This window comes from Microcaecilia unicolor, chromosome 11 (genome assembly GCF_901765095.1).
Source record: "Microcaecilia unicolor chromosome 11, aMicUni1.1, whole genome shotgun sequence".
NCBI lineage: Eukaryota > Metazoa > Chordata > Amphibia > Gymnophiona > Siphonopidae > Microcaecilia > Microcaecilia unicolor.
In genome coordinates this window covers 37,494,436-37,521,593 of record NC_044041.1, presented here as the reverse complement: position 1 = coordinate 37,521,593, position 27,158 = coordinate 37,494,436, and the positions used below count along the sequence as shown (strand labels likewise).

Sequence of the window (27,158 nt, the reverse complement as noted above, 5' to 3'; positions counted from 1 at the left end):
AATACTTATTTCCACCACTGTATATATATATTGTGAAGCAGATTCCACAACTAGAGAATGGTGGGGTAACTGTGTTTTTTTAAACCCAGTGCATTTCTGTATCCTATATATTGTATTAAATTTATTTGGAACTACCTGAACTGTCAGTGGAGTCTTCCAGTTTTTGATCAGAGTATTTTTCATAACTGTATGAAAAAGAACAGTGAGTCCCTCTTAAGGAGGAGATTCATAATCTAGAACCTCAAACAGTTCTGTCTCCAGTTTGAAAGGTATGGCTTAGGTCATTTCACAGACAAAGCCAGGAAAGGATATACTTTCTGAAGGTGGCCTATGTCTAAGGCGGCAAAGAAGGATCAGATGGAATGTTATAGGACTCCTCAGCTGAGAGGTCCTTTGGGTCTTGATCTGACTCCCAGGAGAGATCTAAGTCTGACTCTTTAAAGTACTATTCTTGGGAAGTATGTAAAAGAGTACATTGACTACAGCATTAGCTCTGCGTCGAAGTCCGTCAAGGCAGATGAGTCTGCACAGATGGAGAAACTACCTCCACCGATATTGACACATACGTTGATCGGGAACGTGTTATCTTGGTACATGTGGGTACCAATGACATAAGAAAATGTGGGAGAGAGGTTCTGGAAGCCAAATTTAGGCTCTTAGGTAAAAAGCTCAAATCCAGATCCTCTAGGGTAGCATTTTCTGAAATGCTACCTGTTCCACGCCCAGGGCCAAAGAGACAGGCAGAGCTCCGGAGTCTCAATGCGTGGATGAGACGATGGTGCAGGGAGGAGAGTTTTAGATTTGTTAGGAACTGGGCAACATTATGGGAAAGGGGGAGCCTATTCCGAAAGGATGGGCTCCACCTTAACCAGATTGGGACCAGGCTGCTGGCATCGGCATTTAAAAAGGAGATAGAGCAGCTTTTAAACTAGAAAGGGGGGGGGGGGGGGGAAGGCCGACAGTCGCTCAAAAGCGCATGGTTCGGGATAAGGTATCTTGCAAGGATACTTCACAAACAGGGAAGATAGGGTTTCTGGATAGTGAGGTTGCAGGATAGGAAACAGCGAGTGGGGTTAAATGGGCTGTATTCACAATGGAGAAGGATAGTTAGTGGGGTTCCTCAGGGGTCTGTACTAGGACCGCTGCTTTTTAATATATTTATAAATGATTTAGAGATGGGAGTAACTAGCGAGGTAATTAAATTTGCTGATGACACAAAGTTATTCAAAGTTGTTAAATAGCGACAGGATTGTGAAAAATTACAAGAGGACCTTACGAGACTGGGAGACTGGACGGCTAAATGGCAGATGACGTTTAATGTGAGCAAGTGCAAGGTGATGCATGTGGGAAAAAAGAACCCGAATTATAGCTATGTCATGCAAGGTTCCACATTAGGAGTTACGGACCAAGAAAGGGATCTGGGTGTCGTCGTCGATAATACACTGAAACCTTCTGCTCAGTGTGCTGCTGCGGCTACGAAAGCGAATAGAATGTTGGGTATTATTAGGAAAGGTATGGAAAACAGGTGTGAGGATGTTATAATGCTGTTGTATCGCTTCATGGTGCGACCGCACCTTGAATATTGTGTTCTTTCTGGTCACCGCATCTCAAGAAAGATATAGAAGAATTGGAAAAGGTGTAGTGAAGGGTGACTAAAATGATAGCGGGGATGGGACGACTTCCCTATGAAGAAAGACTAAGGAGGCTAGGGCTTTTCAGCTTGGAGAAGAACAGCTGAGGGGAGACATGATAGAGGTATATAAAATAATGAGTGGAGTGGAACAGGTGGATGTGAAGCATCTGTTCACGCTTTCCAAAAATACTAGGACTAGGGGGCATGCGATGAAACTACAGTATAGTAAATTTAAAACAAATCGGAGAAAATGTTTCTTCGCCCAACTCATAATTAAACTCTGGAATTTGTTGCCGGAGAATGTGGTGAAGGCGGTTAGCTTGGCAGAGTTTAAAAAGGGGTTAGACGGTTTCCTAAAGGACAAGTCCATAAACCACTACTAAATGGGGAAAAGTCCACAATTCCAGGAATAACATGTATAGAATGTTTGTACGTTTGGGAAGCTTGCCAGGTGCCCTTGGCCTGGATTGGCCGCTGTCGTGGACAGGATGCTGGGCTCGATGGACCCTTGGTCTTTTCCCAGTATGGCATTACTTATGTACTATGTACATATCATTGTTGAGCCGATGTGCAGGACCTCTCCAGTGGCTGTCTCTCCAATATATCGACGGGTTGGGATGAGGCTTGTGCAAGCACCCAGTTAGTTTGTATAGACTGTGAAATCAGTAGCCCTGAAAGCTTCTCGAGTATAGCCCAGATTTCCTCTTGCAAAGTAGACGTTGGTACTGGCTGAGAGAGCGGTGTGAACGCAGCCTGAGCAATAGTCTGTGGAGGTGTAGGATATCTCAAAGGCTCTCAATGCAGAGTAAACTGGAGAGCAGTCACTGTGGTATGGATGCTTCCTGTACATCGAGGACATCGATGCCATGGAGGTATGCGCAGATTGCATGGAGGTACAATGATGGTTTTTTTACGCTTTAGGTCCCGAGGACGAGTACGTAAAGTCCTTATATGTATGTGACATTGGGTCTGAGAACATCCCGATGCTGCACTGGTGAACCCAATGTCAATGTAGGATTTGCGTTTAGTGTCAAATCCCGTGTTATGCTTGCTGCGGATGCAGATATCGACACAGTACGAATAGGGTTTCCACACTGAGTTCTGTGGGCTTTAAGAGTCCTCACTTTCATATGCAGGCACACTATGAGGGGCATTATAGAAAGAGAAGGGCGCCCATCTTCCAACACAAATCGGGAGATGGGTGTCCTTCTCTCATGGTCGCCCAAATCGGCATAATTGAAAGCCGATTTTGGGCATCCTCAACTGCTTCCCGTTGCGGGGACGACCAAATTTCACGGGGGCGTGTTGGCATCATAGCAAAAGTGGGACTGGGGCGTGATTAAGAGATGGGCGTCCTCGGCCGATAATGGAAAAAAGAAGGGTGTCCTGAGTGACGAGCATTTGGCCGACTTGGTCCATTTTCTTTCATGACCAAGCCTCAAAAAGGTGTCCAACTGACCAGATGACCACCAGAGGGAATTGGGGATGACCTCCCCTTACTCCACCAGTGGTCACCAACCGCCTCCCACCCTAAAAAAAATAATTTTTTTTTTCGCCAGCCTCAAATATCATACCCAGCTCCATGACAGCAGTATGCAGGTCCCTGGAGCAGTTTTAGTGGGTGCAGTGCACTTCAGGCAGGCGGATCTTGCTGGGTATTTGTGACCTGGATTGGCCACTGTTGGAAACACAATGCTGGGCTCGATGGACCTTTGGTCTTTCCCAGTATGGCAATATTTATGTACTTATGGACCCAGGCCCATCCCCCCCCCCACCTGTTACACTTGTGCTGATAAATGTGAGCCCTTCAAAACCCACCCGAAACCCACTGTACCCACATGTAGGTGCCCCCCTTCACCCCTTAGGGCTATGGTACTAGCGTACAGTTGTGGGGAGTGGGGTTTGGGGGGGGGGGGGGTTGGGGGGCTCAGCACCGAAGGTAAGGGAGCTATGCACCTGGGAGCAATTTGTGAAGTCCACTGCAGTGCCCCCTAGGGTGCCCGGTTGCTGTCCTGGTATGAAGGGGACTAGTGCACTACGAATGCTGGCTCCTCCCATGACCAAATGAGTTGGATTTGGTCATTTTTGAGATGGGCGTCCTCGGTTTCCATTATCGCCGAAAACCGGGGACAACCATCTCTAAGGCAGCCTGGATGGACCGTGCAGGTCTTTTTCTGCCGTCATCTACTATGTTACTATGATCATCTCAACATTTAGGTCATCCATCTCTAAGGTCGACCTAAATGTTGAGATTTGGGCGTCCCAGACTGTATTATCGAAACGAAAGATGGACACCCATCTTGTTTCGATAATACGGGTTTTCCCCGCTCCTTCGCCGGGACGTCCTTAGAGATGGGCGACCTTAGAGATGGTCGTTTCCGTTCGATTATGCCCCTCTATGTCTTGGTGCTCTGGACCCAAGCCCTGAACACAACAATTATGGGGGTCTGTGTCTGAAATAGTCCTACTGCACTGAGTACACTTCTTAAAGCCATTCGGCACCCTCGTTGACATGGAGGGAAAGATGGCTGTTGCAAGGTCAAAAGGCTCTGTGGCCTGGGGAGGTTGAGTAAATGCATATCCGAAAAAGGATGTTGCTTCTGGTGCAAAAGAAAGGTGCAGAGTCCCCAAAGGAAGAAAATTGAAAAAAAAATGAAAATGATTTAAAAAGACATATAAAATGAGTGTTTAATACTGAAAAGAGAAAGGGAAGGCAAAGTGCTGAGGAGAGATTACAAAAACAACCTCTCTTCTCCATGGAAAACAATAGACTGCTGGTCCCATGCTCAAGCGCTGGGTGGGAAGGCACCCCTGCATGCACGGTGAGGGTACTGCCTCAAGATTTAAAGTGACAGTGCACTTGGCAGTGTCCGCACTGGGCTTCGTGGATAACATCACCCACTTGTGGGAAAATTATGCCTGCTTGTCCTTGGAGAAATTAAGTCCTACTTCCATCGTGGAATCAAATCTAAATCAGCACAGTAATATACAATCTGGATAATGGAGCACGAGGTGTGACCAAAACAGTCACTTAAAGAGCAGCAAACCAGAAATCAGCAACACATAGTAACAGCAATTCTATAACAAGGTGTTTACAGTTACTCGCCACCTGCATGCATACATGTATAGAAATTGGCACTTTTGTGTGTAAATCGAATGAACGCTATTTTGTAAGAGCATAGCATGTAAATGCAAAGGGGTGTTCACATAGGGGGCGCATGGGAGGGGCATGGATTGGGCTGCAACTTATGTGCACAGCTTACAGAACACAGTAAGTTACACATGTTTTGCTGCGATAGGCATTCACAATTACATCAGGTCTATGGCTGGTGTAACAGTGGGCACCTAAATGTAAGGCATGCTGATACCGGGTTATGCTTGTATTCTATAACAGAATCTGGGTCCCCAGATGCCATGGCTAGGAGGTGCAGTCTAAAGGTTAGTGCAGTGACTTAAAGACTAATGGAACTTGGCTCACTTCCCACTGCAGCGCTTTATGACCTTGGGCAAGTCACCTAATCCTCCACGGCCCCAGGTACAAAATAAGTACCTATATATAATATGTAAACCACTTTGACTGTAACCATAGAAAGACAGTACATTAAATCCCATCCCCTTTCCCTTTCCATTATAGAATAGGCTCTCATCACTCAGCATTGAGGTACCTAAGAGAAAGCATTCTCTTACAGAATTGTCTCCAGGGTGTCAATGTGCAAAATAATGGTGAGAATAGAATCTTACTATGATAGAGCTGTGATGCAGGGACCAAATGACAGGGCCCCAATTGGGTGGAGCTGGGTGCAATGCAAAGATCATATACATTGGCACAGGGCTGATTTTGTTTGGTTTACTTGCATTATCATTCACAGAAAGCATACAAAAGGCAAAAAACATGTTTTAATATTTATCATAATCAACACCAGAAAGGAACACAGAGGGAATAACATTAAGTAATTAATCTATTAAAAGAAGCCTGAAGACAATGGTTGATAGCTACTGTTAGAAATATGCAATCTGTCCCTAAAATCGAGTGTAGTACCGGAAGACTGGAGGGTAGCCAATGTTACTCCGATTTTTGGGAAGGGTTCCAGAGGAGATCCGGGAAATTATAGACCGGTGAGTCTGACGTCGGTGCCGGGCAAGATGGTGGAGGCTATTGTTAAGAATAAAATTGCAGAGCATATACAAAAACATGGACTGATGAGACAAAGTCAGCACGGATTTAGTGAAGGGAAGTCTTGCCTCACCAATCTAATGCATTTTTTTGAGGGGGTAAGCAAACATGTGGACAATGGGGAGCCAGTTGATATTGTATATCTGGATTTTCAGAAGGCGTTTGACAAAGTGCCGCACGAAAGACTCCTGAAGAAATTGCAGAGTCATGGAATCGGAGGTAGGGTATTATTATGGATTAAGAACTGGTTGAAAGATAGGAAGCAGAGAGTAGGATTGCGTGGCCAGTATTCTCAGTGGAGGAGGGTAGTTAGTGGGGTCCCGCAGGGGTCTGTGCTGGGTCCGTTGCCTTTTAATGTATTTATAAATGACCTAGAGATGGGAATAACTAGTGAGGTAATTAAATTCGCCGATGACACAAAATTATTCAGGGTCGTCAAGTCGCAGGAGGAATGTGAACGATTACAGGAGGACCTTGCGAGACTGGGAGAATGGGCGTGCAAGTGGCAGATGAAGTTCAATGTTGACAAGTGCAAAGTGATGCATGTGGGTAAGAGGAACCCGAATTATAGCTACGTCTTGCAAGGTTCCGCGTTAGGAGTTACGGATCAAGAAAGGGATCTGGGTGTCGTCGTCGATGATACGCTGAAACCTTCTGCTCAGTGTGCTGCTGCGGCTAGGAAAGCGAATAGAATGTTGGGTGTTATTAGGAAGGGTATGGAGTCCAGGTGTGCGGATGTTATAATGCCGTTGTATCGCTCCATGGTGCGACCGCACCTGGAGTATTGTGTTCAGTACTGGTCTCCGTATCTCAAAAAAGATATAGTAGAATTAGAAAAGGTACAGCGAAGGGCGACGAAAATGATAGTGGGGATGGGACGACTTTCCTACGAAGAGAGGCTGAGAAGGCTAGGGCTTTTCAGCTTGGAGAAGAGACGGCTGAGGGGAGATATGATAGAAGTGTATAAAATAATGAGTGGAATGGATCGGGTGGATGTGAAGCGACTGTTCACGCTATCCAAAAATACTAGGACTAGAGGGCATGAGTTGAAGCTACAGTGTGGTAAATTTAAAACGAATCGGAGAAAATTTTTCTTCACCCAACGTGTAATTAGACTCTGGAATTCATTGCCGGAGAACGTGGTACGGGCGGTTAGCTTGACGGAGTTTAAAAGGGGTTAGATAGATTCCTAAAGGACAAGTCCATAGACCGCTATTAAATGGACTTGGAAAAATTCCGCATTTTTAGGTATAACTTGTCTGGAATGTTTTTACGTTTGGGGAGCGTGCCAGGTGCCCTTGACCTGGATTGGCCACTGTCGGTGACAGGATGCTGGGCTAGATGGACCTTTGGTCTTTCCCAGTATGGCACTACTTATGTACTTATGTACTTATGTACATTGTTTAAGAAGGTATCACGTGAAATGCTGCTAATGACTAACTATACAATCATTCTGCATCTGGACTAGCTTGCTACACACACTGTAACTTACATCAGTTCCTTATCGCTTGCTTAATTACACAACAAACTTGCCTTGAGTTTAGCTAACCATCAAATTATCCCAATTGACTCTGTACTACGCATCTTGTTCTCATCATATATCTGCTCTTGGTCCCTCAGCTACATGGTAAGCCATATTGTAGAAATTCTTTAGCATCACATCTAAGTTAGTTGAATGTTCTAATGCATGCTTATTGGGCGTATCATTAGTATTATACTAACATTGTATTATATTTCTGGTATTTGAATTCCAATGCTGTTAAATGTGTATATTTTTATACTGTTTCATGGTAATTCTGTTATTAGGTTTCAATCTACTTTTTTCAAGTTTACCTCATTTATTGTATTTATATTTATTTTTAGTTATTTTACTATTGTTATGCTGTTAACAACATTGTAAGTTTTATGTTATCAATAGAAATCAAACAAAATAAAACATGGAAAAGAAAATAAGATGATACCTTTTTTATTGGACATAACTTAATACATTTCTTGATTAGCTTTCGAAGGTTGCCCTTCTTCGTCAGATCGGAAATAAGCAAATGTGCTAGCTGACAGTGTATATAAGTGAAAACATTCAAGCATTACTATGACAGTCTGACAGGGTGGGAGGATGGGGGTGGGTCGGAGGTATGCATGGGAACATCAAAGCATATCATTGATATTCTAACAGGATGGGTGTGGATAATTGAGGGGTGGGGTGATCAACAGAGAAATACAGCTTTATGGTTTATAATGGGCTAGGAACCCCAGATCCTTGTTAAGTCCTTTCTGTTGGGTGTTAAAATATTCAATCATTCTGACTTCAAAGGTCTTACGTTCTTGTATGGTTTTAAAGTTACCTTTCAGGATTCTCACTGTGAAGTCACTGGTACAGTGTCCTGGTCCTGTATAATGTTGACCAACAGGCGTAGGAACCCTACTGGCACCAGTATTGTTCATGTGATGTCTATGTAAATTGAATCTTGTCTTAAGCATCTGGCCTGTTTCTCCAATATAGCATCCTTCGTTACATTTTTTACACTGAATGATATATACCACATTGGAAGATGAGCAAGTGAAAGATCCCTTTATGTTGAATATCTTTCCTTTGTGGGTAACTGTGGGGTCCTGTGAAATATTTTGGCATAGTTTGCAACTGGATAAATTACAGGGACGTGTGCCCTTCTGTTCCTTTTCAGTCTGTGATGGAAGTTTACTTCTGATTAGCTTGTGTTCGTCAGATCGGAAATAAGCAAATGTGCTAGCTGACAGTGTATATAAGTGAAAACATTCAAGCATTACTATGACAGTAATGCTTGAATGTTTTCACTTATATACACTGTCAGCTAGCACATTTGCTTATTTCCGATCTGACGAAGAAGGGCAACCTTTGAAAGCTAATCAAGAAATGTATTAAGTTATGTCCAATAAAAAAGGTATCATCTTATTTTCTTTTCCATGTTTTATTTTGTTTGATTTCTATTGATAACCTTAAGAGTGGACTAACACGGCTACCACACTCCTCTACTTAAGTTTTATGTTAAACTGTACCTGCTGTACATTGCCTTAGGTGAATCTCTTCATAAAGGCGGTTAATAAATCACAATAAATAAATAAATAAAGGCCCTAATGTGCTAATGCTGAAAAGGCTGAAAACCAAGCTAAGAAGCGAAAAAATTATAATCATGTATCTTCTAAGCACAATATATGACAATGCCCAAATGTTATTGCCTACTGGTTAGGGCAATAGACTAAGAATTATGGAAGCCAAGGTCTACTTCTTGCTTCTACCATGGAGATTCTCTGTGAAATGTGCAAGTCATACTTAGAATCCCAGAAGGGTCCTTTTCTTGTGGTTATAGCTCATTATTTTACAAAGCCAAAATACGTGATCAAATCAAGTATAGTAAATGGAACTTTGACACTTGGACAGTACTACTACTACTATAAATCATTTCTATAGCGCTACCAGTCGGGTCTAATTTTCATTTTAGTGACTTGCTTATGTGTCACGTTTAGGATGGCATAGCAGACATTGCTGAGGACACATGGACTGAGGAAGAAGAAACAAAGTGGAAGTATTATGCAAATGGTTAACAATTTTAAATTAAAAGGCTATGTGCAACTCTGCTTATAATCATTTTCTCTGTACTGCACATGAGACAGCCTCATCCTTTCCCTCCTTTGCCTGAGAGACAGAGAGGGGCATTTTCAATATGACATCTAAGTCTGACTTAGCGAATGCTACATACCTGTAGAAGGTATTCTCCGAGGACAGCAGGCTGATTGTTCTCACTGATGGGTGACGTCCACGGCAGCCCCTCCAATCGGAATCTTCACTAGCAAAAGCCTTTGCTAGCTCTCGCGCGCCGATGCGCACCGCGCATGTGCGGCCGTCTTCCCGCCCGAACCGGCTCGTGCCGGCCAGTCTCATATGTAGCAAGACAAAGAGAAGGGAAGACACAACTCCAAAAGGGGAGGTGGGCGGGTTTGTGAGAACAATCAGCCTGCTGTCCTCGGAGAATACCTTCTACAGGTATGTAGCATTCGCTTTCTCCGAGGACAAACAGGCTGCTTGTTCTCACTGATGGGGTATCCCTAGCCCCCAGGCTCACTCAAAACAACAACCATGGTCAATTGGGCCTCGCAACGGCGAGGACATAACTGAGATTGACCTAACAATTTATCCAACTAACTGAGAGTGCAGCCTGGAACAGAACAAACATGGGCCTAGGGGGGTGGAGTTGGATTCTAAACCCCGAACAGATTCTGAAGCACTGACTGCCCGAACCGACTGTCGCGTCGGGTATCCTGCTGCAGGCAGTAATGAGATGTGAATGTGTGGACAGATGACCACGTCGCAGCTTTGCAGATCTCTTCAATAGTGGCTGACTTCAAGTGGGCTACCGACGCTGCCATGGCTCTAACATTATGAGCCGTGACATGACCCTCAAGAGCCAGCCCAGCCTGGGCGTAAGTGAAGGAAATGCAATCTGCTAGCCAATTGGAAATGGTGCATTTCCCTACAGCCACTCCCCTCCTGTTGGGATCAAAAGAAACAAACAATTGGGCGGACTGTCTGTTGGGCTGTGTCCGCTCCAGATAGAAGGCCAATGCTCTCTTGCAGTCCAATGTGTGCAGCTGACGTTCAGCAGGGCAGGAATGAGGACGGGGAAAGAATGTTGGCAAGACAACTGACTGGTTCAGATGGAACTCCGACACAACCTTTGGCAAGAACTTAGGGTGAGTGCGGAGGACTACTCTGTTATGATGAAATTTGGTGTAAGGGGCTTGGGCCACCAGGGCCTGAAGCTCACTGACTCTACGAGCTGAAGTAACTGCCACCAAGAAAATGACCTTCCAGGTCAAGTACTTCAGATGGCAGGAGTTCAGTGGCTCAAAAGGAGGTTTCATCAGCTGGGTGAGAACGACATTGAGATCCCATGACACTGTAGGAGGCTTGACAGGGGGCTCTGACAAAAGCAAACCTCTCATGAAGCGAACAACTAAAGGCTGTCCTGAGATCGGCTTACCTTCCACACGGTAATGGTATGCACTGATTGCACTAAGGTGAACCCTTACAGAGTTGGTCTTGAGACCAGACTCAGACAAGTGCAGAAGGTATTCAAGCAGGGTCTGTGTAGGACAAGAGCGAGGATCTAGGGCCTTGCTGTCACACCAGACGGCAAACCTCCTCCATAGAAAGAAGTAATTCCTCTTAGTGGAATCTTTCCTGGAAGCAAGACACGGGAGACACCCTCCGACAGACCCAAAGAGGCAAAGTCTACGCTCTCAACATCCAGGCCGTGAGAGCCAGAGACCGGAGGTTGGGATGCAGAAGCGCCCCTTCGTCCTGTGTGATGAGGGTCGGAAAACACTCCAATCTCCACGGTTCTTCGGAGGACAACTCCAGAAGAAGAGGGGAAAGGGAACCACAGTAGGTTCAGGACGAGGGGTAGAACAAACATAACAGTCAGAAACATTCAAACTGTTAGTGGTATAAAGTATCCATTTTAGCCATAAGTTGGAGTCAGTGAATCCGGTTTCAAGGGCAAAGATATCTCTGAGATCTGTAATAGAAAGGACGAGCCCTCGAGTTGTCTATTAGGGGTATTATGCAGGCCTGAAATCATATCTTGGTTCAGGCTCTGAAATGACAGTAAAACTGACAGGCCCATTTCTAAGTGACTTTCAGCTGAACTAATGTGTGACTCAAGATCTCATGAGCTGTTGAGACACAATCCAGCTTATTTTCGAAGGAGATCATCAAGCTATCTTCCGACACAAATCGGGAGATGGCCAGCCATCTCCTGAAGCGGGCGAAAGCGGTATAATCGAAAGCCGATTTTGGCTGGCTCCAAATGCTTTCCATTGCTGGGACAGCCAAAGTCCCCGGGGGCGTGTCAGAAGGGTAGCGAAGGTGGGATAGGGGTGCTCTCGGCCGATAATGGAAAAAAGAAGGGCGTCCCTGGCGAGAATTTGGTCCACTTTATTTGGTCCCTTTTTTTTCAGGTCCAAGTCCCAAAAAAGTGCCCGAACTGACCAGATGACCACCGGAGGGAATCGGGGGTCACCTCCCCTGACTCACCCACTGGTCACTAACCCCCTCCCACCCTGAAAAAAACAACTTAAAAAACTTTTTTTGCCAGCCTCAAATGTCGTACAGTATACAGGTCCCTGGAGCAGTTTTAGTGGGTGCAGTGGACTTCAGGCAGGCGGACCCAGGCCCATCCCCCCCCCAACCTGTTACACTTGTGGTGGCAAATGGAAGCCCTTCAAAACCCACCCAAAACCCACTGTACCCACATGTAGGTGCCCCCCTTCACCCCTTAGGGCTATGGTAGTGGTGTACAGTTGTGGGGAGTGGGTTTTGGGGGGCTCAGCACCCAAGGTAAGGGAGCTATGCACTTGGGACCAATTTGCAAAGTCCACTGTAGTGCCCCCTAGGGTGCCCGGTTGGTGCCCTGGCATGTGGGGGGGACCAGTGCACTACGAATCCTGGCCCCTCCCACGACCAAATGCCTTGGATTTGTTCGTTTTTGAGATGGGCTCCATCGGTTTCCATTATCGGCAAAAAACGAGGGCACCCAGCTCTAAATCCGGCGATCTCAGCATTTAGGTCGACCATATTTAAGGTTGACCTAAATGTTGAGATTTGGGCGCCCCCAACCGTATTATCAAAATGAAAGATGGACGCCCATCTCGTTCGAAAATACAGTTGGCCCCGCCCCTTCGTGGCGCCATCCTCGGAGATGGGCGCCCTTAGAGATGGGCGTCCCCGGTCGAAAATGCCCCTCCACATCACAAGCTATATGAGGGAGGGTGCAGGTGCAAAATAGCTGACCACAGGGATTTAGAAATATAACACTTTACACTTCACTCTCAGTTATAATGTTCTACTACGTATTGTGTTGACATTGTGAGTAGTTTACCATCTCTATAACGTTATACCAAGAGCAACTCAAATGTTGTTCTACCAGCAACCACACGCTGTGAGAAGAACATTTGAGTTGCTCTTGGTATAACATTATAGAGATAGATTTGGAACCAAGAGACCCCATAAACAAAATAGAGCAGTACAAAGCTATATAAGAGTAGTATACCATGCCATACTTTGTATTTTTTTGAATATTTTTATTGCTGTAATTGTCTATTGCTCATGTTTGATCTATTCTTACTGTACACCGCCTTGAGTGAATTCCTTCAAAAGGCGGTAAATAAATCCTAATAAATAAATAAACTGAAGAAATGCTGAAGCTTCTCTCATAACAATAGTCTGTTGCGCTACAGTATAAACCAGTAATAAAATCTGATTCCCTTGGGTCTCATCCCATGAGATCTCGGAATTTAAAGCAGGGTCTGCACAGCTAATAAAAGAATGCAAGTCCTTCATTAAGGACCACATGCACAGGACACATGCTATTGGTTGCTCAGCAGGTCACACCCATCTTTGTGCATCACTACTGAACTACTGCCCCAGCACAACATAAGGGGGCTTTAAACTGCTGTAGCGCATCCAAGATATCATACCACATCCCATGTAAATTTCAGCTTGGGTTGTACAAACTCGTTGGTTGATACTGCCCCAAAGAGAAGAATGCTATTGAAACTCGGAAAAGATTCTTCCCTTTGCTTGTTCTTTATGAAGCATCTCACAGCACTGTGGATAAAAGTATTATACAAATTTGTTTATAAGAGCTAATATGCCACTGTACAAAATTTTGCAACCAGAACTGGGAAATCACCCTAGAGTTATAGGACTTACCTCTGGATTGAAGCAGATGCAGTAAATCTCCTCGTTCTATGACATTTTCATTGTTCTCATTGCTAAAGCCAAGAACTTTGAATGCATTATGTATTTCACTTATAGAAATGCCAAAAGTTGGTCGATGGTTGATATAAAGTTTTATAAAGTCTCCTAAATTGATTTCTGTGACTTGCTTTCCAGAGTCTACGTACTCACTAAATCTGACTTCATTTAGCATGTCTTCCATCTAATAAGAAAGAGAAAAACAGGCACTGTGTAAAAAGATACCATTGTCATAACTAAGCAAATGTCAAGACTGGTGACTGTGTTGCTGCTGAACATAAATTTAAAATAGAAACAAACGTTATCATCCAGCTATCTATATACAGTGTGACAGCAGTTTTTAAGAGGCTGTTACGTGCCTAAGATACATCGATTTTCAAAAGGAAAGCATGTGCTTGCTTTTCCTCTCTGAAAATTACCCCCTGAAAAGTGCACACAGACATTTATACCCTATTTAATATACACTACTTTCCTGATCTATTTCATTTACATATGAAATATGTAATATAAAGTATACATATTGTAACCAGGCACCTCTCTTGTGCAGCCAAGGATAGAACAATCTCCTCCAGCCACAGGCTCCCGGTACAGTGAAGAAACAGATATCCACCAGTAACTTCAATCTTAAGAACTTTTATTCCATGCAGGTTTCTAGTACACAGTTCCAATAGCAGCATAGCACATACCAGGATTCAATACAGGCTTACAGGCTTCAGTCTGGGCTCCTTATCCAGTGCACAATAAACAGTAATTCAATTCTCAAGACAAACAGTTCTTTCAGTTCATCATCACAGTTCAGTCACCAAGCAGCAGTTTCTACCTTCTATCCTCTTTACCTTCAGGAGAGTTCACTATTTTAGGGACTCCTTCTACACAAGGGTTTTCCCCTGCATCAGCTTCACAATGAATTCAATACTTTTGGTACTTCCTCTCACCCAAGGAATCTCAGCCTGCTTCAGTACTTTAGGGACCTCCCTGCCCAAGGATTTTCAGCCTGCAAATGCTTCTCTCCTTCTGCTTCTCTCTCCTGAACTGAACCGCACTCCACTTGCTGGGACTCCTTCCCACCTGCCTTAGAAGTCAGCACTCAAGAAAAAGATCTAGATGTCATTATAGACAATACACTTAAATCTTAAACCCAGTGTGTGGCAGCAGCCAAAAAAGCAAACAGGATGGGATGGTAAATAAGACCAAGAATATTATAATGCCTTTGTATCACTCCACGATGCAACCTCACCTTGAGTACTGCATTCAATTCTGATTGCGGTATCTCAAAAAAGATATAGCAGAATTAGAAAATGTTCAAAGAAGAGTGACCAAAATGATAAAGGGGATGGAACTCTTCTCATATGAGGAAAGGTTAAAGTGGTTAGGGCTCTTCAGCTTGGAAAAGAGATGGCTTAGGGGAGATATGATAGAGGTCTACAAAATCATGAGTGGTGCAGAACGGGCAAAACTTAATCGATTTTTTACTCTTTCAAAAAGTACAAAGATTAGGGGACACTCAACAAAGTTACATGGAAATACTTTTCCTTTACATTTTTTATTGAAAAGATATACAGGAAAGAAACAGAGCCACAAGCAATACTTAGCTACAATATCAAATGCATAAAACATTTAAACAAACCCCTCCCCCAAATAAATTCACTTCCCAACCCCAAAACCTACTTCCAGAGCCTATATTATCAAGCTACAAAAAAAGAAAACCCAATGTGGCTACAGGGTCATGGCTCTTATGACTGAACTGCATGGGGTGGAGGAGTGGCCTAGTGGTTAGAGTGGTGGACTTTGGTCCTGGGGAACTGGGTTCGATTCCCACCGCAGGCACAGGCAGCTCCTTGTGACTCTGGGCAAGTCACTTAACCCTCCATTGTCCCAGGTACAAATAAGTACCTGTATATAATATGTAAGCCGCATTGAACCTGCTATGAGTGGGAAAGTGCGGGGTACAAATGTAAGAAATACTTTTTTTTTGTTTCAACAATTTTTATTGAAGACATTGCAAAGGAAACATAATAAACAATAAAATATATAAAGTGTCCAATATCAGAACAAACATAAAAAAAGCAACAAGATGAAATCTGTCACCAAGCTTTTCCCATATTTATCCCCTCAGCCCCTACTCAGCATATTCCCCTCCTTGTCTGCTGTTTTTCTTTATTGATGGCAATATAAGGGAGACATAATCTTTGTGAAAAAGATACAAAAAGTCAAAGATCACCACTCATATGAGAAAGATAAAAGATAAAACAAATAATCAAACTTTGAACAATGCTGCATCATTCAATTCCCAGCAACCCCCCACCCTTCCAGACATCAGAAAGACCATTCCGCCCCCCAAGCTTCAGGGGTGTCACGTTCTCGAGGCCCTTGGTATGCTGTCAGGTCCTCGGGGCCGCACTGGGAATCGTGAGCCCTTGGGCCCCTGCCGAGGAGCGGCAGAGGCAGGCAAGACCATCTTGGAATCGGACATACGGAAGAACAGGACTGGAACTCGGGATCGGAAGTAGGCAACTGGAACCGGCAGGACAGGATCCGCTTCACCTGCGCTTGGCCACCGTTCTGCTAGAGTTTAGCTCTAGCGTGCAGGTGGCCGGCAGGACTTGAAGGACAGGGCCGGAACTGGAGACCCAGAGGACCCCCCCTGGGTCTAGGGAACACGAGGGAAACTAGACTAGGAACTAAACTCAGACAGGGAGCTGCTGCACTGCCACTAGCAAGAACCAGAAGGCAGACCAAGGAGACAAGACATAGGAACAAAGACTAGGGCAACATGCCAGCAAGGCAGACTGGGGATCAGGGAATACCCAGCGGGTAAACCCACTAGCTAGGAAGCAGCAGGAAACAGGGACCACGTCCTGGCAATAAACACTAGCTAGACAGAGAGACAGGATTCAGGATATACACACAGGAAATACAAGCAGGGTAAGCACACAGACTAGGCAAGGCAGGATTCAGGATATTGGGTGGCGGAGCAGTTGGGGGGAAGAGGGGGTGGTGGTTGGGAGGCGAGGATAGGGGAGGGCAGACTTATACGGTCTGTACCAGAGCCGCTGATGGGAGGCGGGACTGGTGGTTGGGAGGCGGGAAATACTGCTGGGCAGACTTATATGGTCTGTGCCCTGAAAAGGACAGGTACAAATTCAAGGTAAGGTATACACATATGAGTTTGTCTTGGGCAGACTAGATGGACCATGCAGGTCTTTTTCTGCCGTCATCTACTATGTTACTATGATATACACTCAGGAAATACAAGCAGGGTTCACGATAGGCAACAGAGCGAACAGAGTAACCAGGAAGAACAGGCCAAGGGTCTTGGGCCGGCAGCAGAGCAAACAGAGAAAACCAGGAATATCAAGCCAAGGGTCTGAAGCCACAGCCGCTCCACACACCTAATGGGAACTCACAAAGGCTGAGGCTTCACCCCAAACACAGGATAAGCCAGGAACAGAGGCTTCACCCCGAATACAGAGTAAGCCAGGAACAGAGGCAACACCCCAAACACAGAGTAAGCCAGGAGCAGAGACTTCACCCCAAACACAGAGTAAGCCAGGAACAGAGGCAACACCCCAAACACAGAGTAAGCCAGGAACAGAGGCTTCACCCCAAACACAGAGTAAGCCAGGAACAGAGGCAACACCCCAAACACAGAGTAAGCCTGGAGCAGAGGCTTCACCCCAAACACAGAGTAAGCCAGGAACAGAGGCAACACCCCAAACACAGAGTAAGCCAGGAACAGAGGCAACACCCCAAACACAGAGTAAGCCAGGAACAGAGGCTTCACCCCAAACACAGAGTAAGCCAGAAACAGAGACAGGGAAGCCCCCCATGGAAAGACACAGACACAGAAAGAAGCTGGGCTGGAACCCAGAGAGAGGCTAAGCAGTAGTGCAGCAGACACCTACTAACCTGACCTGACCTGGCCTAAGAGCATAACACTTCATGCAAAGGCACCGACTGCAAGCCCAGCACTTCCTTATGAAGGCTCTCACTGATGAGTCACCACCAGCAGGACAGAAGCAGGAAGTTCCTTGCCTCCAAAGAGAGGCTTGACACACAGAGAAAGAGAGCCCACAGGAAGGACAAGCAGGAGCCATCTTGGATACTGGCATAGCCCACACAGGTGAGGTCCAGTAAGGCAATCAGCACACTGAGCCAGAGAGAAACTAAGACAGAGACAGACACAGAGACAAGCAGAAGCCAGCACAGCCATTGACTCCCAGAAACAGGGTAAGTATGAGGGTGGTCAAGGCCACAGACGTGACAAGGGGGCCTTCAACTTCAGCCTTCCGTTCCCCCAAGACACCCAAACTCAACCCACCTAACCCGCTCCCTTGATCACTCATAGAAACAATTTATTAAACAGAGAACTACATCCTGATGATAAAAAAGAAAGATAAGATTCTCAAATAAGCAGATATCTCTGTGTGCGCTTGGGAGAGAAAGAGGCATCCTGAGCTTCCCAAAGTGCTAATGTATGCACCTGGTTCCTCCATCCCCAGAAAGAAGAGCCATCTCCCAAAACCCAAACCTGTAAGATACATTTAAGAGATATAAGCCTCAACTTGTGAAATAAAATAAATTTCCCCTTCCCACCTATGGTTCCAGCAGCTACTGCTCCCACTAAACAAATCTGTGGGATCAGAGGGATCAATAGGCTCATAGCAGAGACAAAGAAATCAATTAATTCACTCCAAAAGTCCTGTACCTTTGGACAGCTCCACAGAGAATGATAAAAAGTATTTTCCTCTGCAGAACACTTAAGACACTGCGCATTGGGTATAAGCCCCATGTGGAAAAGTTGTGATTTGGAAAAGTAAGCCCTATGTATAATTCTAAAATGTGTTTCCTGTAACTCAGTTGTGACTACTATCTGTGGTGTCTTTTCAAGGCCTGAAGCAGGTCCCAATCCTGCAAGGGCATCCCAAGGTCTTGTTCCAACTGGGTTCTCAGCCAGTCTAAGTTCTTCAGGGCCTTATGGAGGCCAGCTACTGATAACTTCTCCTCAGAATGGATAGAAAGAAAGTCCGTAAGCCCTCCCCTATTCATATTCTAAGAGCCGTCTGGGGTAGACTAGATACATAATGTTTTAACTGACAAGAAGCAAAGCAATCTCCCTATGCGCTAGAATCCAATGGTATAAGGTCATCCAACAGTTTCAATTTTCCCTCTGGAGTGAGTATATGTTCCAAAAGAATCAAGCCCCAAGTTTCCCAGCTGGCAAATGCTCTGTTTTCTCTCCCCGGCATAAAATTTGCATTGCTATGAAGAGGCAGTTGATCTGTTACCTTCGGATCCCCACCCAACAAGCCCACCATGAACCGCCAAGTATCCATTAAAGGCCTGAGAAGGCCACTCCGACCCCAAGGGAGCATAGAAATACTTTTAGTTCAATAGCTTTTATTAATGACAACAACAAACATATCAGGTACAGAAAAGAGAAAAAACATGGCATCATTACACCAAGCTTAATAAAAGGAATTAACAATACCTGTCATCAACCATTTTAACCAATTTTCTCCCACTCCCCCGATCCCCCATACCCCCCCTCTTCAATAAGACTTCCAACAATCCCACCAATAAAGCCATGAGCACTTCCATTGAAATAATCCCTTAAGTAACCTCCCCCCCCTTTCCCATCCAGAAAACTTCTAAAACGTAACATATCAAGGATCAAGAAACCACACACATGAACTGCCCTAAAAGAAATTACAAAGGTAGGTTATTTAGAAGGAGGCTACGTACCCTAGGAGAAAGACATTGTACAAAGTACTCCTTTACCAACCAAAATCTGGCCTTCCGCTTTGCAGTTAAACAACAAGAGCAAGCCTCCCAATTACACAACATCTGTAGCACATTACGCCAATGCCACCGAGTAGGAGCATCTCTCACACACCAAGTCTGCAAAATGCACTTTACACCTAGCACACATGCTTTATAAAGGAAATATCACTAGCCTTTGGTCAAAAGGCCCTGATAATGTGCAAACCCAATCAAAAAACTGGAGGGAGCAAAATTTGGGGGCAAAGGGAACAATCTGTTGACAAATAAAAATACCCGATGCCAATAAGCCCGTATAATCGGACAAAACCACAGAGCACGAGAGAGGGTATTCTCCGCCATTCCACAAGCTCTACATTGCAGAGATGAAACACACTGAGCATGAAATGCCTGCCTCGGAGATAAATATGCTCGGGTAAGAAGACGAAACAGGCATTCCCGATATCTAGCATTATATACAATTCGTGGGATAAGACGCAAAATGGCAAAAAGTGTCTCCTCCCTCACTAGATGTCCCAATTCTATGTCCACTTCGCCACCACAGGTGCATAAGACCTCTTAGGCATCAACATGGTAAGTGCCTTATGAGACACTGACATACGTGTCACATGAGAGGATGTAAAGAAAGACTGCAGTCTAGTTACTACTCCCACTTCACATACCTCACATAAAGGGCAATCAGAATATAAGCATAAAGATTACCTGGATGTGGGGACAAAGTATCTACAACACTACCATAAGTCTTAAGGGTGCCTGCATCGCTCAACATGTTCGCCACACATAAGTACCCATGTCTGCTCCAATGATGAAACACTAGGGAGTCCAATCCTGGCCAAAAACCCAGATTCCCTTCTATAGGCAAAAATCCGTATAAAAAGGTGTGCAATGCCAATATGTATGTAAAGTGGTCCAAATGACTTGTATAGGTTTTAACAGAACATTAGTACGCACAGACACAGACAAATCCCTCCCCTTTGCATGTAATAAATAATGAGGATGCAGTGGGTGAAACAATGCTTTCTCCAATGTCCAAGGAGTATAAACATCAGTTTCCAAAACCCAATCACGGAGATGTCGAAGCAGACATGCCACATTATATTGATATTAGGAATTCCCATGCCTCCCACCATCCAGGATCCATATAAATAATCCAAACGTAGTTTGGGTTTCCACCCATTCCAAAGAAACCTACTCACCATACGATTCAACACTCTAATACCTTTTTTTCAAAATCTACAAAGGGAGCTGTTGAATAACATACAGCCATTTTGGAAAAAGAGACATACGGTATAAGCTAATTCTGCCATGAAGAGATAAAGGTAAGGACTGCCAAATCCAAAGCTGCTGCTCAGTCAAACTTAACAATCATCAGTTATTTAAAGAATATAACTCTCTAGGATCACTCAGCAGCTGGATACCTAAATAAGTAAAGTGGCCTTTAGCCCAGGCCAAAGGAAAGGGACCTTCCCATTGCTCACGCACCAAGGTAAGGGTGGGCAATGCCTCAGACTTGTCCATGTTCAATCGAAACCCAGAAAATTCTCCATATTCCCAAAAGCTTTCCAGCAAAATAGGCAAGGATGTCTGAGGTGAAGCCAAAGGTCATCGCAAAAGCCAATATTTTGAACTCTTCCTTACCCACACGTACCCCCACTATCTCTGTATTAGCCAAAATATCTCGTATTAGAGGATCAAGAGTCAAACAAAAAGTAATGGCAACAATGGGCAGCCCTGTCTCGTCCCCCTACCAACAGAAAATGGCCCAGAAACAGAGCCATTAATCAACAACGCTGCCCTTGGGTAGAAGTACAGTGCACTCACCGCATCAAAAAAACCTACCGTGAATGCCATCGCGTTCTAGAACTTTGAACATAAAGGGCCAAGCCACTCTATCAAAAGCTTTTTCTACATCAAAGCTGATAAGAAGTGTAGGTTCCTGTCAGGCCCGAGCATCCACTAAAGAAGCCAAGATCTGTCTAATATTTTTAACACTACTACTACTATTTAGCATTTCTATAGCGCTACAAAGCGTACGCGTGTTGAACTCTTACAAATCCCACCTGTGGGGACGCAGTGAGGTTAAGTAAGACTTTGGCTAACCTATTGGCTAAAATTGAGGCCAACAGTTTAACCTCAGAAAAGAGCAGAGAGATGGGCCTGTACGATCCAGGCAAAGTAGCATCCTTACCCGGCTTAGGAAGGACCATGATATGAGCCAAGGTCAACGATTCAGCAATCCATTTAGATGCAATCAATTCATTAAACATGGCCGTCAGGGGCTAGTCAACATCCGTTACCAGAAGCTTATAAAATTCTGCTCTATAACCATCTGGTCCTGGTGCCTTAAATCGAGAACTTAGATGTATAGCCCCCGCCACCTCATCCTCCCCAATACGAGAATTAAGTGATTCCGACTGCGTCTGCGTGAGAGATGGTAAATCCACACTAGATAGATAAGTATCCGGATCCAGGCCCTCATCGGAGTCCCCTCTGTACTTTTGATAAAAATCCATAAAAGCAGCAGTAATACCCTGAGTATCATGGATCACACAACCATATAGGCACAATTCTCCCACACTTCTACCCCATGATCAGAGATAATTGTGTGCTTAAATTTGCATGTCATTATCTCTGATCATAGGTCTAATAATGCCCCGCACTGTTCCAGCGCTATTTTTAGAGAGCTGTTTGGAACAGCACAAGGCTTTTGATCATCTGCCCGAGAATTCTTTGACTGTTATAAGTTAAAGGCTTACCACTACGAAGTGCCTGTGATATAGAAACCTTCTGTGCATAACTAAGAATTCTGAAAATAACTAGTCGGGGTCGAGAAGCATTGGGATGGCGCTGTCCCAGTCTATGTGCTCTCTCAATACTCAGAGGTCCCTGGTGATCAGTCAATTGTAAATCACGGGAGAGCCAAGTCTCCAGGAATCCAATAAGCTCCTGCTTCCCTACAGACTCTGCTACTACTACTACTACTACTACTATTTAGCATTTCTATAGCGCTACAAGGCATACGCAGCGCTGCACAAACATAGAAGAAAGACAGTCCCTGCTCAAAGAGCTTACAATCTAATAGACAAAAAATAAATAAAGCAAGCAAATCAAATCAATTAATGTGAACGGGAAGGAAGAGAGGAGGGTAGGTGGAGGCGAGTGGTTGCAAGTGGTTACGAGTCAAAAGCAATGTTAAAGAGGAGGGCTTTCAGTCTAGATTTAAAGGTGGCCAAGGATGGGGCAAGACGTAGGGGCTCAGGAAGTTTATTCCAGGCGTAGGGTGCAGCAAGACAGAAGGCGCGAAGTCTGGAGTTGGCAATAGTGGAGAAGGGAACAGATAAGAAGGGTTTATCCATGGAGCGGAGTGCACGGGAAGGGGTGTAGGGAAGGACGAGTGTGGAGAGATACTGGGGAGCAGCAGAGTGAGTACATTTATAGGTTAGTAGAAGAAGTTTGAACAGGATGTGAAAACGGATAGGGAGCCAGTGAAGGGTCTTGAGGAGAGGGGTAGTATGAGTAAAGCGACCCTGGCGGAAGATGAGACGGGCAGCAGAGTTTTGAACCGACTGGAGAGGGGAGAGGTGACTAAGTGGGAGGCCAGCAAGAAGCAGATTGCAGTAGTCTAAACGAGAGGTGACAAGGGTGTGGATGAGGGTTTTGGTAGAGTGCTCGGAAAGAAAGGGGCGGCTTTTACGGATGTTGTAAAGAAAGAAACGACAGGTCTTGGCGATCTGCTGGATATGAGCAGAGAAGGAGAGAGAAGAGTCAAAGATGACCCCAAAGTTTCGAGCTGAGGAGACAGGGAGAATGAGAGAGCCATCAACAGAAATAGAAAACGGGGGGAGCGGGGAGGTGGGTTTGGGGGGGAAAATGAGAAGCTCGGTTTTGGTCATATTTAATTTCAGGTGGCGTTGAGACATCCAGACAGCAATATCAGACAAGCACGCTGAAACTTTGGTTTGGATGCAAGGTGAGATATCAGGGGTAGAAAGGTAGATTTGGGAGTCATCAGCATAGAGATGGTAGGAAAAGCCATGGGATGAGATTAATGAACCAAGGGAAGAAGTGTAGATAGAAAAGAGGAGGGGACCAAGAACAGAACCCTGAGGTACGCTGACAGGCAGAGGGATAGAAGTAGAAGAGGATCCACCAGAGTGAACACTAAAGGTGCGGAGGGAGAGGTAGGAAGAGAACCAGGAAAGGACAGAGCCCTGGAATCCAAGTGAGGACAGGGTATCGAGAAGTATGCTGTGATCGACAGTGTCAAAAGCAGCGGAAAGATCAAGAAGAATGAGGATGGAATATTGACCTCTGGATTTAGCCAGTAATAGATCATTGGAGACTTTAGTAAGCGCAGTTTCGGTTGAATGGAGAGGGCGAAAACCAGATTGTAGTGGGTCAAGAATAGCATGTGAGAAGAGAAAATCAAGGCAGCGGCGGTGAACAGCACGCTCAAGTAATTTTGAGAGAAAAGGAAGTAGGGAGATGGGTCGGTAATTAGAGGGACAAGTAGGGTCGAGTGAAGGCTTCTTAAGGAGAGGTGTGACCACAGCATGTTTAAAGGCAGCAGGGACAGTCGCAGTAGAAAGTGAGAGGTTGAGAATATGACAGATAAAAGGAATAAGAGCAGGAGAGATGGCATTAAGAAGGTGGGTGGGAATGGGATCAGAGGAACAGGTGGTACATTTTGAGGAAGAAAGGAGAAGTGTAGCTTCCTCAATAGTAACTTCAGGAAAGGAGGAAAGGGAATGAGGGGAAGGAGAGAGAGGGGAACGGACTAGTGGAGGGAGAGGTGGTGAGGTAGAGAAAGCAAGGTTTATCTTTTGAACCTTGTTGTGAAAGAATTCAGCAAGGGTCTGAGGAGATAATGAAGGGGGACTCTGGGAGGTCAACAAGTCACAAGTTATTCCTCCTAGATTGATTCTGAAGGTCTTCCATTTTTCTTCATAGCTGGTAAGCATGGTCTGCAGCTGAGCACATGTGTCTTCCAGGCATTTCACATGGCCTTCCACCTCACTGGTGCGCTGTTGTTGCTGCAGCAAATCCCGGCTAATATTGTGAAAATGAAGCCGTTCAAGTTTTGTGTCGACAGGCTGGAGCTTCCGATCCAAAAGTGGCTCCATAGCTGTGGTCACCTCGGCTGCCACCTCCATGACCCAGGCTGAGCTGAGTCCCGTGCTGGCGGGACTAGCCGGTGCCGCCATCTTGTCCTCTCCACGAGCCCGTTCGCTTTCCTTTTGCCCACATTTCGCCGCCATTTATCAGCAAAGTATCAGAAAACAAGCTCCCCTATGTTAAATATTCACTCCGCTATCGAATCATAAACTTTAAATAATAAAAGTACAAAAGAAAACTGCTGAATGGAGTGGGAAGATCAGAAGAGCTCAACCCCCGCATCTTCTCTCGATCATGGCACCTGGAAATACTTTTAAAACAAATAGGAGGAAACATTTTTTCACTTAACGAATAGTTAAGCTCTGAAACTCATTGTCAGAGGATGTGGTAACAGCAGTTAGCATACCTGGATTAAAAAAAAAAGGTTTGGACAAGTTCCTGGAGGAAAAGTCCATAGTCTGTTATTGAGACAGACATGGAGGAAGCCACTGCTTGCCCTAGGATCGGTAGTATGGAATGTTGCTACTATCTGGGTTTCTGCTGGGTACTTGTGACATGGATTGGCCACTGTTGGAAGCAGGATACTAGGCTAGATGGACCACTGGTCTGACTCAGTTTGGCTATTCTTATGTTCTTAACATCTGTGTCAGGGGTCCACAAACTGATTCACAAAGGGGTTTAATTCAGAACAAATAGAAATTCCTGAGTATCCTTTGCTTAAAGCAAACCTATCATCACAGGGTTGTAGCTACAAAGAATTTGACCCCTTCTGAACCACAGTTTGTGGACCCCTGAAGCAGACATTTGATACCAAAACATAGGTGTTGGGCCACTGTGTGAATTTGGAATTATTACCTAACGTGCCAATTTATTTATCTTGTGGATTCCTGAGTCATCCGTTGTCCTTCTCTGTTGTTTGTCTCACTTTTGCTTGGTCCTGTTTTCCAAGAAGACTTCTCTTCCTTCATCTTTTTCATTGATTCTACACAAATCTACACAAGAATCTGCCTTTCACTTCTACAATAAGCTAAATAGTCAATTCTGAATTGGACACAGAAATAGGTATCTAGGATCATATTGGCTGTGCAGCGCTGTGTACATCTAGTAGCAGTATACAAGAGATCAAGATATGCTTTTGTTTTTGAGCAAATAAAAATGTCCATGTGATTGTACATTAGCTTCTGGGGCTTTGTGCATTGTTTTGTTAGTCCTATGAAAGGTATAACCAGTAATGCTTCCAGTACTGCAACTTTGGCATTTTCAAGAATGCTCATTAGTTGCTCTTATAGGTTTCTATGAATGATTCTTTCGAGGGAAAATCTTACTCGGATAATGTTGCCAAGAACAGTACCTACTCTGTGTGCCATATACATGCTGGCTGCATCTGCTGGATTCCCTTAGGAACCAGTAGAATATACACACCCATCTTTTCATCAGAGGCTCTGTTAGTCATCTGTGACTCACCATTCTCTGCCCACTCACACTTCTATTCCTCAACCTCTGCGTCAAAAAGCCATTTCCAGAGGATGTTTCACAGTTGAATGTTTAATGTTTTATAATCACTATTTGCAGTTATTTCATTTTATTAAATTTAAATTTATCAACACTGACATTGTGTACAAGGATGCAAGAATCAGTAAGGACTCTGCTTTTTATTTCTTAGGTAGAATTCTTTATCAAGAATTCTCTCTTGCATACATTTTTCATCATGGTTTCTGTATACAGAACATTTTTTTAATACTTCTATTACTATATTTACTCCCACTGGTTACAGAAGCAGCTACCACATCAAGACTGCTGTGTTTTAGCTTTCCTGCTGACTGTCTCAGATTTAAAGGCTTTCCCTTTAGAGCTGAGACAGTCAACTTCATTTCTTCTATTTAGAAAGCAACTAAAAGCCTATCTGTACCAGCAGGCTTTTGTCCCCAATTAATTGATCTTTTGTTTTAAGGAGAAATTAGATCTTATCTTCTAATTTACTATCCTTGAGTCTCTCCAGACTATTCCTGATGAGTGGGAATATGCTCTCCTACCAGCAAAGGGAGTCTGAGAACTACTGGCTAGTAACACTTGTATAAAGGACTGTGCAACCCTGACCTGCTCACTATTTTGCATAGCCAAGCAGTAATAAAGAATAGAAAAATCAAAACCCTAAAACAGGAACAACTGAACAACCAACAGAACCCTGGGAAAAGAAGTGAGCACCAAAAAGAAAAAATATATATCTGTACTGTGACGCTGCAGCTCCCGAACCCACCGTGACACCCAGGGCGGGGTTCAGGAACGGTCTGGAGAGACCCAAGGAAAGTAAATTAGCAGGTAAGATCTATTTTCTCCTTCCTTATCGTCTACTCCAGACCATTCCTGCCGAGTGGGAAGTACCAAAGCAGTACTCATCAAGGGTGGGAAAGTCCCTGGATCAACATGGAAGCACCAAAAGAAGTGTCCTGCTGAGACTGAACCTATAATGCTGGAAAAAGAGTGCATAGAAGACCAGGTAGTGGCCCTGCAAATATCGAGCAGAGGGATAAGCGAATGCTCCACCCATGAGGTAGCTTGTGGCCTTGTAGAATGCGCCCACAACACTATTGGCGCCATCTTACCACACAGCAAGTAAGCGGACAAAAATGCCTCCTTAATCCATCTAGCAATCGAGGCCTTAG

General features: G+C 44.6%; 1 protein-coding gene across 1 annotated transcript in view; it reads right to left on the bottom strand.

Annotated features, from left to right (window-relative positions):
- WDR66 (WD repeat domain 66) overlaps positions 1–27,158 on the bottom strand; it is a 428,322-nt gene that overhangs the window by 27,273 nt on the left and 373,891 nt on the right. The window contains exon 20 of the mRNA XM_030218324.1: positions 13,555–13,783. Coding sequence (XP_030074184.1) covers positions 13,555–13,783 — 229 coding nt within the window. The remainder of the gene's footprint in view (positions 1–13,554; positions 13,784–27,158) is intronic.